The following is a 17350-nucleotide window of genomic DNA, read 5'->3' as shown; positions in this document are numbered from 1 at the left end:
CCCGACAGTCATCATCACCATCGTCAACGCTCATCATCGACATCGAACTCGAAGAGCACCGTCGCCGACACGTCGCTCTCGCTCTCCTCGACCGTCTCCCTTCGCCATTGACCCGCCGCCCGACCGTCGACTCCCTTGACCCCCTTGCAACACGACCGAACGTCGACTTCAACGCCCGACGACGGACCATTCCTAGGGTACGCCCTCGTCGGCGTCTCTGGCCTTCAGCCGTGGCCTCCCTTTCCACCACGCCATGGATTCCCCCAACGGCAAGGGCTCCAGCACCTCGCGTCCGTCTTCCGCCAGGCGCTCGCGTTCGTTGAGGTTGTCCACTGGCAGTGGTGCTACCGACGATGACTACGACCTCAGCGCCATGATGGTGGCCGATGGCTTCCGGCCCTCCGAGAATGCCGCCTCCTCTACTCAGCCTACTACTTCGAATCCTCGTACCGATCCGTCACTACCATCCGAGGCTTCCTCCCAATCAACGCCCCCTATAGAGTCTCCTCAGCCACCGGATGCTACAGCCTCGTCTCCTGAGATAACACCCGCCATCCGAAACCGTCCTTCCAGTATCTCAAAGCCGCCTCGGGCACACGACTCGCTTGCTCTTCGAAATGAAGGCTCGTCGGCCGCTGGCCGGCCTCATATGCGCAATGTTCCGAGCGTGTCTTCCGACTCCCCCGTTATACGCGCGGAAAGCCCCTACACAGGCCCATCTGGTCCATCACACCCTTACCAAATGTATCCCCAACGAACCCTAAGCGTAGCTACTACTTCGACCACTGCCGCCGCGGTTATTCCGGAAGACCGTTCTTACGGGGGTCCTCGTGGTCCGACGCATCCCTATGCTCTGTACACTCAGAACACAACTTCGACTGAAACGACCACCCCATCAATTCCTGTGGGATTCAATGGCATGGGAGCAGGATATCAGCGGCAACTTGGTCCTGATGGAGAGGAGGCGGGTGATTTGATTGGCCCACTGGGACATATGGAAGAACTGCCGCCATACACGAGATATCCGGACACTGCTTACGTCCCTAAGCCCACGACCGAGACGCCTAGCACCGAACCTTCCTCCCCAGACAGAAACATTCCTGGAGCGGGTGGGATTGGCATGGCGACTCGGGACCCTGAATTTTCTTCAACCGACGACGATCTGGCTCTACCAAGGACACGTCCCTCGGTCAGGAGTAATACATCCGAGACTAGCCATCACGACATCAACACTGCTGCTGTTGAGGTTGCTGAGAAACCTGCAGTCAACAAATGGCAACGACGTGCCAAGAAGAAGCTTTGGGGGATTGTGCCGTACTGGGCTATTTGCTTGATGACCGTGGGCCTGGTCGTGATGGGCATCATTATGGGTGCTGTTATTGGGACAATTTTCTCTCGAGATGGGCCTCCTGGCGGCCATCCGCCCCCTGAAGAGTAAGTGAATCTTGAACGTCTTGCCGAATTAACCCTGACATTGGTCTTAGTGCGCAAACCTCATCGCCATCAACGACGTCGTATGAGCCTGAAACTCTCACAGCCATTCCAACTGATCTACCTCCTATGGCCACGGGCCGCTATGCGCTCCCAAATGTCGAGCCAAAGCGGACGACCACGTCCTGTCTCAACAACTCCGACCAGGCTAAAGCCTGGACATGCAAGACCTACTTCCCCCTATGGTCGATCGAGGTCAAGGAGATCTCAACGCCTGACTCCCAGACGTCCTACAAGCTAATACTGACACCGAAGGAGGGTTCCCCGGACCTCCCCTGGGGCATTCAGCCTCCTGATAATCTTCCGCCGCAACTCATGGTCTTGGTCAACGACACATCCCAAAGCGACTCCGGTCCTGCGTGGTGGGTCAAGACGACATACAACAAGACTGTCATTGTTCCCGAGAAGGACTTTCCCTCAATTAGCAAACGGAAGAGAGGATGGGACGATGACGATGATGGAGATGACGACGACGACGACGACAATTACAAGTACGTCTATCGCCCGTATCCGAATCGGTTCAAGAAGCAGCCTATCCACGCTATGGTAGGGGAGAAGCCGTGGGTCTGTACTTGGCCCAACACCGTTCTCGAAGTTTTCATCTATCCCAATGAGGGGGCCAAAGTCCCATCATACACCCCGTCTCCCACCACCACCTATGGCTCTGCTACTACAACAGCTACCTCTTACGACCCCTACTCGACAGAGTTTGGCAAGGCCGTACCCTACTACCCCAAAGTCTTCAAGATGCTAGAGCGTCGACTTCCCGTGACCGAAAAGTCGGTAGCGAGCTGTCAACAGGTTGAGGTGTATGAGGATGGCGAGTGTAAAACGCTCGAGGGCAGCCACACCGTCATTCTTGAAGAGGTTGACTCGGACGACTCGATTAAATTGTTTTCGCCACGGTCGGATAGCGAGTCGAAACGAGAGATTTTTGGAGGACTCACTGAACGCGGATCGCTCGAACTTGCCGATTGCAGTTGTCTATGGTCAAATTAAGAAGCTGGTCCGATATGTACAAATTGGGTTTGGGCCATTGGGGCAAGGTTTATGGGTAGCCTTGCCGGAGGGGACCATGAGTTATGGATAACGATCCCCTATTCCTCGTTGAATGGCAAGGCGGTACACAGGTGGTTTGGTTGGCGTCGACGCGATCTTATACGGCAATTGCGTTTTGGTCGCCGGAATTTCTGTCATTACATTACTTTGAGAGCGCATCGGGGGAGGAGGAGCGGGAATTACCTATATTGTGCAACGCATCTTGGCTTGGAATCTGGACTGGATATGGGATACGGATATAAGGAGTTATAGGAGTGACTGCACGCGTGCGAAAAGAAATGTTATCTAGTTATCATATTCAATTTGGCTAGTTGTGAATAATGACGGCTTGTCACAGCTTCTTCTGTATAGTGTTTGAATACCAGATCTATCATGACAAACTCGAATAGGAGTGAAACCATGTCTTGTCTTGTACTCGCCAATAACGGGATGAAGAATACCACACGGGGAATTAAATGCTAACGAGGCTCATGCCCGAAGATCAAGGAGGGGATATATATGTACATTGCACCATCTGTGTTTGGTCCTACTCCCCCTCTTCCATCCTTGCGAGATCTGGCGCGACCTGCATCGTCCTCTCAACGTGCTCACTCATGTAGACCGGAGTCAAAGTGCCCTAGTACGATGTCCGACTAAGGTGCTGAGCACAAGACTTTTCAGGAGTTGGAACAGAGTCCCACAACGATCCCATCGACGACGTCGTAACCTCCCAACGCGACGTGACCTCGTCTTGATATGGGTTGCTCAAACTCGTCATCACGTCCTGGGACATGTCCTGCTGCAGTAGAGCGCCATGTGAAGATGTTGCTTCACGGGTATGAGGACGAAGCCGTCACTGCGTGGCTTTGGGCGCTTCTGTCTCGTTTTCGGGTGTCTCACGGATCTCGTTGTCGACAATATCCTTTCTCCCGTCGCGGAAATCACGCATCAGAGAGAGGAAGACTGAGTTCTTCCACTTCTCGCCGTCCTCATGCTGGACCGATTCGAGAAGTCGCTCGGCGGCGTCAGCCACATCCGACTTTGTCTTGGCAGCTTCCACGGGCTCTTCTGTAACGGGCTCTTCCACCACAGGCTCCTGGGTCTCCAGGGATAGGTTGGCGATGTTTGGGGGTTCTAGGACTGGTGTCTCTTCCCTAGTCTCCGCGGCACCTGATTCCTGCTTTGATGCTGCTTCGGCCTCAGCTAGAGCTGCGTCGTTGAGTTCAAGCTCGCGAGCCATCTGGTCCATCATGGCGTCCACCTGCTCCATGTTACCTCCTGCGTTGCTTGCCATCCACTTGGACACCTCGTCGTCAAAGTCGGCTTCCGCGGCAGGTCGTTGGGCTGTCGCTGCGTTGGCACCCATGAATGCGCCATTGGCCTGGCCATAGAGCGGCGCGAAACCAGCATTCGGTCGCGCAAAGGCTGCCTGGAAGTTCATTTGAGGAGTGGGTTGGTGGATGGCCATCTGAGGCGCAGCCTGGGGGAAGCCGTTCTGAAGAGGTTGCTGCTGGTGTTGGTTTGCGAAGCGGCTGAAGTCGGCAGCCCAGTTACTTGTGTCTACACCAGGAGATTGAAAATGTGAGGGTTGTGCTGGGTGGAACCCTTGGGGATGCGCCTGCTCCAACATGGCAGCTTGCGCCGCTAACCTCCCGGCGGCATGATGGTGAGGGACTCCGGGTAGAGTAGAAGGACCATCCATGAATGCGCTGAAGCCATCTGGCCCTTGCATAGGCTGTGGTGTAGATCTGAAGGCCTAGAGACGGTTAAGCGATGAGACGGGACGGAAGACGTCTGGGCTTACATTGGAACCCTGAGGACCACTGTTGACGAGCCGGTCTTGATGATGGCTGACATCTCGGGCTTGATGATCGACGAGGCGCTTAAAGGGAGTACCCCCGCTACATGAAGCGTCCGCCATGGTTGTGGTTTATGGGATGAAGAAGTTGTACAGTGGGTGATGTCAGTGCCGACGTACCTCGGCGAAGGAGGCGATGGCGGGGGTAGAGTAGGTTGAGTCTTGGATGTAGAGATAGCAACAGGCTGTACAGAGAATAAACAGTACAGGAGAGACGCTCCAAGTATGGTATATAGAAACAAGGATGTAGAGACACTGTAGATGAATAATGCAAAAGAACAGATCGAATCCGATGGCCGGTGGCTCGTGATCGCTCCGCTCTGCCGTCCGGGGAAGCCTGCGCCGAGGCACCCCTAGGCTCGGTACGTACTTCCCAGAACCGCCGCTGGCTCCGTGAGGTACCGGAGACTAATGCGGCAGGTGGGGTTCCACAGCTCAGCCAGTCATGCCTCGACTCACGTGACGTCGAGCGGCTCGGCCAACCTGTCACCACCGCCACGCCGCGAGCAGGTACCTAGCTCTAGGTCATGGGCGGTATCGTGTCCTCTGTTAGCCAAACTCCCTTAATTCATCCTCCATTCATTCCCCTTGCGCTGCAATTTCTGGCGCAAACCTTAGCAACATGGTATGTTTATAGCTTCATGAAGCCTTCCATGTTCTCATTAGCACGCGAACGAATCGCAACAAGCTAACTGTTGACCCCTTTAGGCGGCGCAAGTAATCTCCAACTCTGGTCATGAGGACATGATTGTACGTTCCTTGATCAACCAACAGCTGTGCAATGCATCGCTGGACCTCCTACCGATCATACAATACACTCAAAAAAAACCCACGAACCACGCTGACAGCTTCTCCAGCATGATGCTGTCCTCGACTACTACGGCCGCAAGCTAGCAACCTGTTCGAGCGACAAGACCATCAAGATCTTTGAAATCGAGGGCGAGACCCAGCGCCTACTGGAGACCCTCAAGGGGTGAGTGCGAGAGGCTTGGCGGGAAGGTGTAAGGATAAGAGGAGCTGACCTGGAGGGATAGACATGAGGGCGCCGTCTGGTGCGTCGCTTGGGCGCATCCCAAGTATGGCAACATCCTGGCGTCGGCTGGCTACGACGGCAAGGTGTTTATCTGGAAGGAGCAGGGCGGACAGAACAGCTCGTGGCAGCGCATCTACGACTTTCCCCTACACAAGGCCTCGGTCAACATCGTGTCGTGGTCCCCCCACGAGGCGGGTTGCCTTCTGGCCTGCGCTTCCTCCGACGGCAACGTGAGCGTCCTCGAGTTCAAGGACAACAGCATCGACCACACCACTTTCGCCGCCCACGGCCTCGGAGTCAACTCTGTCTCTTGGGCCCCCGCCACTACCCCCGGCAGCATCGTCAGCAGCGCTCCTGGACCCGCCGCCACCGGCAACCGACGATTCGTCACGGGCGGCTGCGACAACGTCCTCAAGATCTGGGCCTTTGACCCCGCCTCGCAGTCCTACAAGCAGGAGACCGAGCCGCTGGTCGGACACAACGACTGGGTCCGCGACGTGGCCTGGTCTCCCACGGTGCTGCAAAAGTCGTACATCGCCTCAGCCTCGCAGGACAAGACGGTCCGGATCTGGACCTCGGACCCCTCGAACCCAACGCAGTGGGACTCCAAGGTGCTCAACTTTGAGGCGGCCGTGTGGCGCGTCAGCTGGTCCCTGAGCGGCAACGTGCTGGCCGTCAGCGGTCAGGACAACAAGGTGTCGCTGTGGAAGGAGAACCTCCGAGGAGAGTGGGAGTGTGTCAAGTCGATCGAGGAATAGAGAGACAGGACGAGATATGAATAGGGGAGAGCAAGGCGTTCAAGGCAAAAAAAGGGTGACTATCTTGCTATCATCTCTTTGACGGAACGCCAAGTGACCATGTGTGCCTTTACGAGTGTTTAAGACAACGACGTGTTCCCTGATTTGTATGGGGGGAAACACTGCGAGGTGATATATATCATATCGCCCCTTTTTTAGCAGGGAAAGCATGCCATGACTATAGTAATAGAGCTGGAAACTTGAATAATGTATTTGTCCCGTGGTATATGTGCGCTTGAACTAACTTGGTTCTGCTTTATACGCCGTAACTCCTGGCAAAGATATTGCACGCACGCTTAAACCTGCGTTAAATCGTGTTTAACGAATGAACCCAATTCATACCATCAATCATCAATCGTCAATCATGCAAGAAAGAAACCCATGATAACAGCCACGAGCGTCACTACCACAGTCCAGGAGCTAGGGTGCATGAACTGGGAAGCAGCGCTATCGTCGTCATCACCACCGCTCTCCCCACGGTCATCATCATCGTTGTCGTTGCCACTGTTCTCGCTGTCATCCTGTGCTAGAACAAAGATCTCGCCGGTGCTGTCGGAGCTGAACCACAGACGACCCTCCGAGTCCCAGGCAAGACCCACTGGGCGGAAGCATTCGCTCGGACAGTTGGAAAGGTCTGGGTTGCTGATGATGGTCGTTGTGGCGTTTGTGCTGTTGGAGGGTGATGTTGGGCGGCCGTCTTTGAAGGCTACGGAGGAGATTTCGTAGCCTACGGGTTCCTCACGGTTCCCTAGGATTGTGTGAGTTGAAGGCTATAGATGGTGAGAGATTGGACTTACAGCTGCCGTGGAACGATATATAAGCCTTTGTACCGTTTCCGTCAAACTTAATGTCAAGAGGTGCCGTGTGAGCCTGGAAAGCAAGCACCGGAGGGACATATTCAGTGTTGCACTCTTCATCACTAGGCGCAGACTGTCCCCCTGTTCGATCAGCCGGAAACTGATCGCCCGTTTCGAGATCCCCAAGGCTGGGAAAGTCCTCGGTGGACCAGATGGTGTAGCACAGGGGATATCCGTAGTTGCCGCCCTGGTCCTCACGGGATCCGTTGAGGAAGCCGTGAAAGTTGAGCTCCTCGGCCGGGTTGTCGCGGTGAATGTCACGGCCTCTGCGGCGCAGGTTGTCGACCGAGTTCTCGACCGAGTACACGCCTCCCGTCTCCGGATGCTCCGCTACGCCGACAGAGTTGCGAAGACCCCAGCCGAGCAGGTCGCCGTCGAGGTAATCATACGGCTTGGAATTTCCCCCCAGAGCCGAGACGTTGAAGGCTCGTAGTTGCGAGTGGCCTGTGGATCGGTCCTCGGCTTCCACGTCGTCGTTACCTTGACTCCCGCGGGATACGACGAGTACACCCGGGTGCTTCTCTGAGAGGAGGAGAGTGCGCGAGGTGTGGCCACTGTTTGTCATGTTCGTGACAAGGGTACGTTCGGACGACTCGCTGAGGCGGACGGCCGAAGGGTCGTAGGACCACGAATAAACCTCGTCGTCAGTTGAGGCGTAGAGGGTGCGGCCATCTTTAGAGATGGCGATGCCATGGTTGAGCTTGGATGTTGTCAGTAAATGTATTGAAAGTTAGGATTGCGTGTAAGTGGTTTACATCTTCATTCTCGAGTAACACCGTCTTCTTGCGAACCCGTAGACAAGTCCTCCCTTGGTCTTCAAGTTCCAGATGCACCAGACCTACACCGGTGTCGACGACAATTAGGGCGCCCTCGGTATCAAAGAGGATACCGCGCGGACGGGAGAGTTCAGTGGCGACGAGACGATAAGACCAGCCGTCGGCGGCGACAGGAGCCGCGTACGAGGTCTTGAGGCTATTGATCTTGCATTGGTCCGAGGATTGAGCAGAGGCAAGGGAGATGCAGAGGAGTGATGTCAGGATGCGGGGGAGGGAGAGCATCATGACGGTGAGGGGAACAATGATGCTGCGAAGTAGGGGCTATGAAAGTAATAAAGGGAAATGTAGAGTATAGATTGAATACTGTACTAGAATCTCATCATGAAAAGATGTCGAGTATATGAAACAGAAACAGGATGCATGTCACTGCAAGCGCGAGATTCACCCTCTTTGAGGTCTGTCTCTTGTGCACGCCAAGACCCTCCTCCCCAGCCAACGCATCACTAGAACGGGCAATTTGATCACATGCCCATGATTTCCTTGGCTTTTTTTTTCACCTTGTTGAACGAGGCAGTGCACGGCCGCCACGGGAGTTTCCTGGTATTTTGCTATACGAGACCGACGACGTATTCGCTAGTTTGTTCCTGTTGTCTTACATATTGCATGTTTAATAAAGACGTTGTCAGATGACGGCTTTGCTCCTTCCCCGCAAGTCAAACTCACAGATGCCGTGTGCCGTGCCGTTGCCGGCCGAAGATCCGGGGTATCGAATATTGCATAAGCCATTGTTGCTATTGTTTGGGAAGGAAGTGAATAGCTTCAACAAAAACTCCAAGGAATCAATTACTCTTCTTCATTCATCAAATACCTCATCGGCACTCATAAGAGCCACTTTCCTTGGCACACATACCAACCAACACGATCACCATACGGCCCCTGCTTTCAAAATGCACGTCAGCCACTGACATCAATGGGGGATGGACCCTGACCGTCGTATTAAACTATCTATCGTATCGTTTTTCCAAGACACGGCTTATTTTTAATGTTGCTATTCCCGGCTTCATGACTCGTTGCGCTGCTTCGAGTTCTCGCCTACCACCAGGACACTCCAGTCCTTTTGCACCGAGATGGCAGCGGTAGCTCTCGACTCACTGTCCGTCTCGTTGCTTGTTCGTGAGGCGCCAATCTCGACCTTGTTTTTGCCCTGACGTCCAGAGATGTCGTCAATCATCTGGAACTCGTCTTCGTCACTGTCAATCTTTGATAGACTGGTTAGTGTGGAAAAGATGCCTCCCTTCTTGCGAGGTCGTGATTCCTCTGTTCGAGACAGCGGGTAACTGCTGCTGTTTCCAGTTGGTCCGCTAGGTTCACTCGTTCCACGTCCTGTCGAGAACAGTCGACTCAGTCCAATGACTTGGAGCAGTGGACGCATGCTCGGCAGACAGGCGCAGACGAGTCCAATGTTGATCTCAACAGTCGACCACAGCATAAAGTCCCTCAGATTGTACGTGACATTTCTGTCGTCGGTTCGGATCGACATGACAATGGTCAGTCGAATGATGGACGCGATGCAGATGAAGAAGCCGAGTGTAAACATGCCCGCCAGGATCAGCCGTCGTCCAAGGGGGATGTTGAGTCGAAAGACCGAGGGGAGAGGCATGCCCACGAGGACAAAGTCGATGATGACGTTGGGGAGGGAGCCTCCAAGGTAGACGGGCTTTTGTTCCATGCATTTTCCATGCTCGATCAGGATGTTCCACTGCTTCTCGACGGGGTTACACGAAAACGTCGCGACAAAGACCTGACTGGTTAACAGCTGAAGACAGTCAGGGGGGATGAATATCTTACCAGTACCACCATCCAGATGACGACTGAACTAAAGAGAATCGCGATTGGCACGCGTGCCGTGATGGAGAACAGCTTCCAGTACAGAGCGAGGATCGTCAACTTGATAAAGGCGATGGCGAAGACGTAGGTCAAGGATGCCGCAAAGAGATATCGAAGAAAGTCGACAACTTGTTCCATCGGGACATCGGTACCAACATGACGACCAAGATATGGCCGTAATCCCATCAAAGGTCAATGAGTTGCCCTGAAGGCTTGAGAGGACACTTGCCAATCATGGTGATGTAGAAAAACACATTGGCAAACACCAAAGTCACGACTGAGAGGGCATCGTCGAGCCCCAACCGTGCCAACCCTCCCGTCTTTTTCCTGCACCAGATCTTCAAGGGAACGATCAGCATGACCATGACATAGGTCGCTATCGCCGCGCCATCCAGGCGGGCTCGATAGCTGTCAAGGCTTTCAGCCACTGCTTTTGAAGATCTGACGATCCGATCTGACAGGTTACCAACAACAACAACAATCAATGCATTCCCAAGGACAGGGAACTGGGAGGGTCAAAGTCTTTGCATTTAATGTGACCCGGCAGGATGCAAGAGACGGCTCCTTAACCTTGACCTTAACCCAGTTACACTGCGAGGTGGCGTTCCCCATGGTCCACGGAACTAGGAGGACACTTTCATGATCAGCCGCAGAAGCCAATCTTGACTCGGCCATTCCAGATTCGATACCGGTTCCTGACTCGGAAACCCAAGACATGCAGGAGAAAGTGAAGGATTCAATCCACACGGCTGATGCTGTGCCGCGCTTGCCAGGATCGTCCGCCCGGTCTTAGATCCGCCGTCGATACGGACATCTCCAGAGAGCAGGGGGACGGGGCGTGGAGAAAAGAGTTGACAAGGCACTAAGATCTTCCCGCCAAGTCCTGCCCGTGCCATTTCCAGTCACCCTTTTCTCGGGGTCTGATTGGCCGGGGGGACCGGGACGGAGAGTTTTAGATCGCAGTCCGCAATCCTAGTCTCTTGGCGTTGTTGTAGATGCAGATTCAGAGACGGGGCCTTAGTAGTTGACCAACTACCAAGACTTGGGAGAACTCGCAAAACCCGCGCGAATAGAAAACCACGCATGACCAAGGCTGAAGTTGGAGGAGGATCTCATTTCCATAATCTCTGGGTCGCCACGTGTCGATCGAGAGAGGATGGTGCTATCCTTTTGGACATGCGTTGCCAACTCCACGGTCCTCCTCAGAACCAACCATTTTCTCACTTCAACCATGACGTGCAGCAGCTGCAGCAGCTCGCAAAACTCCCAGAACTTGTTTACCTAGCCTTCTTTCTTCAGCTTCAGGGATAATGCTGACGATGGGTCCCGTCTTTTTACCAAGCCACCACTGTAACCGCACCGCCGGTGGACACACCCAAACTAGGAGATTCGCTGCGCTGCCGACAGATACATAATACTATTAACTAGGTGCCTGCGCTTGACGTGTGCGGCTGGAAATGGTTTCATCCACCGACCGGGCTGCACTGCATGATTCAGGAGGAGCATGTATTATCTTTGCGAGTGAATCGGGTCGGGTACAGCTGGATGCATAATCAGTTCGTCGTGAGTGGGCGGTTAAAGAAGTGTCTTGGCCACTCACTCTTTAATACCCACCGACTCTCTCTTGATTCTTCTTCTTGCTCGTTGCTTGCTGTGTAAGTTGGTGAAGATAAGGCAAACGAAAATGTCTCTTCAACTCGTGGTCGAGAGGATTACTCCTCTTCAAGTCCTCTTGCTGGCGTCTTCACTGGCACTGAGCTATGTCGTCTCTGTCGTCATCTACAGGCTCTACTTCCACCCCCTGGCCAAGTACCCGGGTCCCTTCTGGGCTCGTATATCGGCGTTCCCAGCATATATCCACACGCAAAAGAAGGACCGACACATTTGGTTCTGGCAGTTGCAGCAGCAATATGGTAAGTAAACCTCACCCACCTTAGACGCAACCTGTTGACGCGGTCAAGGCCCTAGCTTCCGCACCACCCCTAACAGCGTCCTGGTCAACACCCCAACCGGCCTCAAGACAATCTTCAACAACAAGGCCAATGTCAAGAAGGCCAAGTACTACAAGGCGTACCCACGCAACGTCCACGCCATGACGACGTGGAACACCATCGACAAGAACGTCCACGCCCGCAAGAGGCGCGTCATGAACAATGCCTTTTCCGACAAGGCCCTTCGCTCCTGCGAGCCTTTCATCCACGAAAACGTCGACCGCTGGTGCGAGCTCATCATCAACGAGATTGGAGACGGGGAGAAGTGGTCTAGGTCGTTGAACATGGCTCGATGGGCTGATCACCTCATCTTTGATATCTTGGGTGATCTATGCTTTGGCAAGTCATTTGGTTTGAAGGAGCCTGGAAGTGAGCTTCGCTATGTCCCTGGACTCATGGCTGACTTTTTGGGGATGCTCCATCCTGTAAGACATACCATAATAGTCAACCCATGTCATCGCTAACCATGCCAGATCGGATACTCCCCCTTCACAGCCCTCTGGGTCTGGCTCAAGCCCCGAGGCCTAAACCAGCTCCTCGCAGTCGCCGCTCCACCGGCCCTCAAGAACTGGCAGACGTTTGTCGAAAAGTGCTTCGCTGAGCGGGCTCGCGTCGAGCACTCTGCTGAAAAGTCAGAGGGTGGCGGCCGAACGGACTTTTTCCACTACCTGTTCAAGGCCGTGGACCCCGAGACAGGCAAGGGGTACAGCGAGGATGAACTCTTTGGCGAGAGCGAGTCTCTCATCATTGCTGGTTCTGATACTACGGCTATTTCTACTGCTGCTGCATTCTTTTACCTGTCTCGAAACCCTGAAGTTCAGCAAAAGTTGGCAGACGAGATTACATCCACCTTTTCAAGCCTCAATGAGATCAAGAGCGGCCCAACTCTTCACTCTTGCAAGTATCTCCGAGCCTTTATCGAAGAAACTCTTAGGATGAGCCCCCCTGTCCCTGCCGATCTATCCCGAGAAGTCCAAAAGGGCGGTATTGTCGTGGACGGAGAGTACATCCCCGAGGGCATCAAGGTGAGCACAGTCTCGTACTGCATGCACCACAACCCAGAATACTTCCCGGAGCCCTTCAAGTTCCAGCCTGAGCGCTGGATTGTGGACAAGAATGACACGACGGGTGCGTCGGCTGAGAGACTTGCCCTGGCTCAAAGCGCATTCATGCCCTTTTCTGCTGGACCCCGAGGCTGTGTCGGCAAGAACCTGGCATACCTCGAGATGAACCTGGTTGTGGCCAAGATTATCTATAACTTTGAGGTTCGTCGTGACCCGACTAGCAACCTAGGAGGTGGCAGTCCGGAAGCCATCGAGGGTCGTCGGACTGTCGACCAGTATCAACTGTACGACATTTTTGTCGGAATTAGAGACGGGCCCATGGTCCAGCTCGCAAAGAGGACAAGGGCAGCGTAGTCAAAGACCTGGTTAAAGAGATTGAGTGAATTCTGATACTCTACTTGCTTTTAGCGGCCACCAGCTCGCCTAACCCAAAGAAAGGAGTTAATTGCCCAGTCCATTCACGAATAGCGTTGTCATCAATGACGTTGTCAATGTTATTGTCCATCTCTTGTGGTACCAGAAACGCCAGATCATACCATTCTATGTCCTCCTTGTATCGATGCTCAAGACAGTGCATGAACAGTCTTGACCTTTCCCAAGAGGCGCACGAGTTCCGTCGAATTGGAATCTACCGCCACCCGGAAAATTCGATCTGATTCTGTGTAGGTGAGCCGTAACCTTGGGCAACGCAACAGCAGTTCCACCTCTTGGATGAGCCCGCGTTTGATGGCACTCTCGATCGACTTCCCGTTGAGAATGCCATTGCCCATACTCAACATCATGTCAAGAACCTCGGGGCCATGTTGAATCTCTTCAAACGCGTCCATGATCGAGTTGACCAAGTTTTCGTTGATGGAATACCCCAGTCCCTGGCTCAAGAGGTATTCAGTCAAGGGCAGGCTGCCGCCCTGAATAGAATATAGTAATAAGTCCCCTGGGCCTTCAATTGAAAAGCCTTGCGCCTCGAAAAGCGGCCTAGCAGCACGATAATGACCATTCTTGCATGTTCTGCCCAAAGCTTCGCTGGGAATTTCAGGGCAAATTTCAGGGGGATTTTTAGGATGGACGTCCCGATCCAGGAACAGCTTTACCATGTCTGCATCTCCTCGCGAAGCAGCCGCCTCCAGTGGGCTTTTCACAGACTCGTCCCCAGGTCCATTGACATCTGCCCCCTTGGAAATGAGGAGCTTGCAGACAGCCAGGAAGCCCTGGCCAGCCGCCATGCATAATTTGGCTGTGAGAGTGCTTTCTGTGAACTTGCCTAAACTTAGTGCCTCCTCCACAAGGACAGGGTTTCCCGAACTGGATGCTTCTTCGAGGGTCTGTGACAGATCTTGTGAAGACTGAGGGCTCTGTAGTAGGAATGTAGGCTGGTGCGACCTCCAGTGGTGACAGTACAGGCCTTGTAGAGATTCAAAGCCAAGCTCATGCGCAAAACATTTTTGAACAGCGCAATAAAAGGGTCTCTGGTGACGCTCCAGATGAAAATCTCGATCCTTGATGGTTGCAAAACTCCCAGTGAAGAAGGAACACCATGGTTTTGGGCACTTGAGAATGAGTTTCTGTTCAGATCCGTCCAGGCCATTAGGTACTCCCTCCCAAGAGTGTACCTTGTCCCAGTATAGGTTCTCAATCTGTCTCCGAATGAAACTAACTCGGCCCTCAAGTTGCAACTGCAAGTTACGCTCATGCGCATCCTCGCGTATGTGTTTGAACAAGTCTTGCACATCTTGGATACTTTTTGGGGGCTTTCCGTTCCGGTACCTCATGTGCGCCCAGAGGAAAGTTCCAAGCGATTTGATAGCCTCGTCATACTCGGTATGAACTCTGTAAGCCTTGATAGTGGCCTTGGCGTGGTGATACCAGTGTTGGACTGTGTAATCCAGGGGCTCATAAAATTCAATGTCTTCCCAGGTCATGACTTTCTCAGCAAAGACACCAGCTCTGAATCGTTGCGATGTCAGGTATTCGGAACAGAAACGGGATAGCTTGGCATGCTCAAGGCCAATGTTGATCATGTCTGGTTCTCGCGCCGACAAGGACCTACAAAATCCGTCAGTCACTGTCTTCTCGGCATCAACGTGGTACAGACTCTCTGATCTTGGGATGGAGGATCCGAATCATTTCCTCGGAGCACGAATCATCGCCCGTAACGCGGTAAACGTCCACCACACCTCCACAGAGCTCCCTGGCTTGAAGGCTCCGGCCACGACTGCTGCCATCAACCCTTGATTTTTCTGCGTCTATGCAAAGAAATGCTTGGGCTTCCCGCCATCGAAGGGGTCGTTCCGCCACCATGAGCAAACCCAGCAGTTTTGGTCCATCCTCGGAGTAATGCAACCGAGACATGATCCACTGGCATCTACGCGGTGAGGTATTGTCAGCTGCCAGGGAAGAAAGAGTCAGGTTTAGTCAAGGAACACTCACACACCAATCATTGTCTCGGGAAATATACTCGGCCGCAACGCAATCCCCGGGTTGCTAGTTGCTGGATAGCTGAGTATATGGCGAAGGAGGACCCGAGCGTGGAGGAAGTTGCCGTTTGATAATTGTGCCACCCTTTCAGAAATCTCTTCCCGCTCGTCTTTCAACAGGCCGAACTTTTCCTGTATCTCTAAGCAACACTTGCCACAGTACCGCCGCACATCCTCGGTGTGGGCAGATATCTCCAACGATATCGACGGGTACGAGTCGAAACGCTAATGCAAGCCAGTACTATCACGTCGAGTTGAGATGATAATTCGCAAGATCGACTCATCGGGTAGGCTTTTGGCCGTGGAGAGTAACCATTCTACCGTCCGGTCTAGTTCCTTGTGGGTGTATTCGTCCAGGCCATCCAGGACCAAGAAGGTGGTGCGGCGCGTCTCAATGGCTCGTTTGACAAGTTTCTGTAGCATTTCTGTCTCCCTTATTCCATCAGCGTAAGCATGAATATGCTTGTCGAGTAGTTCGCTCAACAAGACCGCATTCTGGTCCATGAATTGCTCTAAGAGAGCACGTAGAAGGCTGTTGTGCGGTTCTTGCAAGCTATGGCTGAAATAAAAGTAGCCAACGAAAGTTTCACTGCCGAGATACTGCTTCTCGGCCAGGAGCTTGTTGGCCACTGTTGACATCAACACTGTCTTGCCTGTTTTTGCTGTCAGCTTCAATAATCTCCTCCTCTTGTGAGAGGCAGGTTGCCTCTTACCCATGCCAAGTAGACCACTGATGCACAGAATCGTGTTATCAGTACTGCGGTACCAAGACTGAAATTTTTCCTCGGAGAAGATCCAAGTCCCTGAATTGAACTCAATCCTGTGTCGGGTGAACCTCTCACGATCTCTCCGATAGTCTGGGCCCTGAAGTTTGACCTTCAGCTCGCTCATGGCCAACTTGTGGTTCTCCTCGGCCTTTTGTGTTTCGTTATCGCTATCCGTGGTGATTTTACATCTTTTCGGGTCCCTGATATCGCTTGTTTCGTCCTCTGGCACTTCTTGAAGGTTTTCGTGGCTCTCCTTTGGTTCTGATCTGAAGAGTGCATCCAATCCTGGCATTTATTAGTCGAGATGGTCAGAATCGCTCTCAGCATCTCGTACCAGGGTTTCTCAAAAGCTCCAGAGCTTCACAATGGAAATCCAGCACCTTGGAGAAGCTTTCATCCCACAATTGAGTGAATTGAGCAAATTCCACAGACTCTGCAATCTCCTGCCCAATCTTGGAATAGGCGCCAAGCAGTCTGTCGAATATCTCCTCATTCTGCGCAGCCTATGACCATCAGCTGTCTCTCCCATAACGCTTGGGCGATGTACACAGGTAGCTCACTTCAAGCAGAAACTTCATCGGACCCTAAAAATGTGAGCTTTCGTATGGAACTGAGCTGGGATCTGGCTCACCCAGATGAGGCAAGAAAACTCGTCCCTGCTTAACAATGGTTCCTCTGTATGACACCACTTCTCCAATTTCTGAACAAGCGCCTTGAGCTCTGCCAATGACTGCTTCATGGGGAGATTAGCATCCGCGAGGTTCATCTTCGATATCGTATCTTCAATATCGCTTGCTGTGCAGGGCGAAACTTCTCGTCGTAGGCCTGGGTCGAGAATTGCTTCCAGTTTGTGGACTGCCACCGTCAAACTTTCGGGTCTCGCCATGCTTGAAATATGAAAAGGTATGAATTTGAGATGCTGGAATGATGAAAAGGATAGAGTTTGCAAGATGAAGGTTGCACCAAGACAGGAAGTTGTGGATGCTAGAAGGAGAATCTGGCCTCCTTAGGACTCGACAGAGATGGGTTCCTGGGCATAGAACTCACAAGGCAGGCTCAGGGCAGCCAATTCCATGGCTCTTTCTCTTTCTCTAACCAGGTGTGGTAGCCCGAGATAACCACACGAGCGAAGAGGAAGGAGCAGTCGGTTGATAACCGTAGGTGAGTGATCATGAGAAACTGGACAAAACACCCATCCGCCCATGTGCATACAGCTACTAAATAGAATTGTGATGGATGGAAACTGTCATCCAAGAATAGATCCAATCAAGGTTGAAACGGAAATGGAGGTGGCAGAGGCATGCGGTCGAGCCCCTG

General features: G+C 53.0%; 7 protein-coding genes across 7 annotated transcripts; 3 read left to right on the top strand and 4 right to left on the bottom strand.

Moving 5' to 3' along the window:
* Nucleotides 1-253: 253 nt before the first annotated feature.
* Nucleotides 254-2490, top strand: NCS57_00299200 (uncharacterized protein; the record flags this gene model as incomplete). Its single annotated transcript, XM_053053009.1, has 2 exons — nucleotides 254-1434; nucleotides 1485-2490. The coding sequence occupies 2 exons, from the start codon at nucleotides 254-256 to the stop codon at nucleotides 2488-2490; spliced, it is 2187 nt and encodes a 728-aa protein (XP_052918255.1).
* An 892-nt stretch (nucleotides 2491-3382) lies between these two features.
* Nucleotides 3383-4450, bottom strand: NCS57_00299100 (uncharacterized protein; the record flags this gene model as incomplete). Its single annotated transcript, XM_053053008.1, has 2 exons — nucleotides 3383-4285; nucleotides 4334-4450. 2 exons carry the CDS (start codon nucleotides 4448-4450, stop codon nucleotides 3383-3385), a joined length of 1020 nt encoding a protein of 339 aa, XP_052918254.1.
* A 559-nt stretch (nucleotides 4451-5009) lies between these two features.
* Nucleotides 5010-6178, top strand: NCS57_00299000 (Protein transport protein SEC13; the record flags this gene model as incomplete). The annotated part of the gene is made up of 4 exons (XM_053053007.1): nucleotides 5010-5012; nucleotides 5096-5137; nucleotides 5245-5360; nucleotides 5422-6178. 4 exons carry the CDS (start codon nucleotides 5010-5012, stop codon nucleotides 6176-6178), a joined length of 918 nt encoding a protein of 305 aa, XP_052918253.1.
* A 401-nt stretch (nucleotides 6179-6579) lies between these two features.
* NCS57_00298900 (uncharacterized protein) lies at nucleotides 6580-8135 on the bottom strand (the record flags this gene model as incomplete). Its single annotated transcript, XM_053053006.1, has 3 exons — nucleotides 6580-6965; nucleotides 7015-7774; nucleotides 7830-8135. 3 exons carry the CDS (start codon nucleotides 8133-8135, stop codon nucleotides 6580-6582), a joined length of 1452 nt encoding a protein of 483 aa, XP_052918252.1.
* Nucleotides 8136-8910: 775 nt separating this feature from the next.
* Nucleotides 8911-9923, bottom strand: NCS57_00298800 (uncharacterized protein; the record flags this gene model as incomplete). The annotated part of the gene is made up of 2 exons (XM_053053005.1): nucleotides 8911-9651; nucleotides 9699-9923. The coding sequence occupies 2 exons, from the start codon at nucleotides 9921-9923 to the stop codon at nucleotides 8911-8913; spliced, it is 966 nt and encodes a 321-aa protein (XP_052918251.1).
* Nucleotides 9924-11421: 1498 nt separating this feature from the next.
* Nucleotides 11422-13146, top strand: NCS57_00298700 (uncharacterized protein; the record flags this gene model as incomplete). The annotated part of the gene is made up of 3 exons (XM_053053004.1): nucleotides 11422-11650; nucleotides 11699-12153; nucleotides 12202-13146. The coding sequence occupies 3 exons, from the start codon at nucleotides 11422-11424 to the stop codon at nucleotides 13144-13146; spliced, it is 1629 nt and encodes a 542-aa protein (XP_052918250.1).
* Nucleotides 13147-13355: 209 nt separating this feature from the next.
* NCS57_00298600 (NACHT domain-containing protein) lies at nucleotides 13356-16919 on the bottom strand (the record flags this gene model as incomplete). The annotated part of the gene is made up of 8 exons (XM_053053003.1): nucleotides 13356-14835; nucleotides 14885-15154; nucleotides 15220-15491; nucleotides 15588-15919; nucleotides 15980-16318; nucleotides 16368-16536; nucleotides 16594-16617; nucleotides 16665-16919. The coding sequence occupies 8 exons, from the start codon at nucleotides 16917-16919 to the stop codon at nucleotides 13356-13358; spliced, it is 3141 nt and encodes a 1046-aa protein (XP_052918249.1).
* Between the last annotated feature and the right edge of the window lie 431 nt (nucleotides 16920-17350).

This window comes from Fusarium keratoplasticum, chromosome 2 (genome assembly GCF_025433545.1).
Source record: "Fusarium keratoplasticum isolate Fu6.1 chromosome 2, whole genome shotgun sequence".
Taxonomy (NCBI): Eukaryota; Fungi; Ascomycota; class Sordariomycetes; order Hypocreales; family Nectriaceae; genus Fusarium; species Fusarium keratoplasticum.
This window is presented reverse-complemented; position numbering and strand designations above follow the sequence as displayed.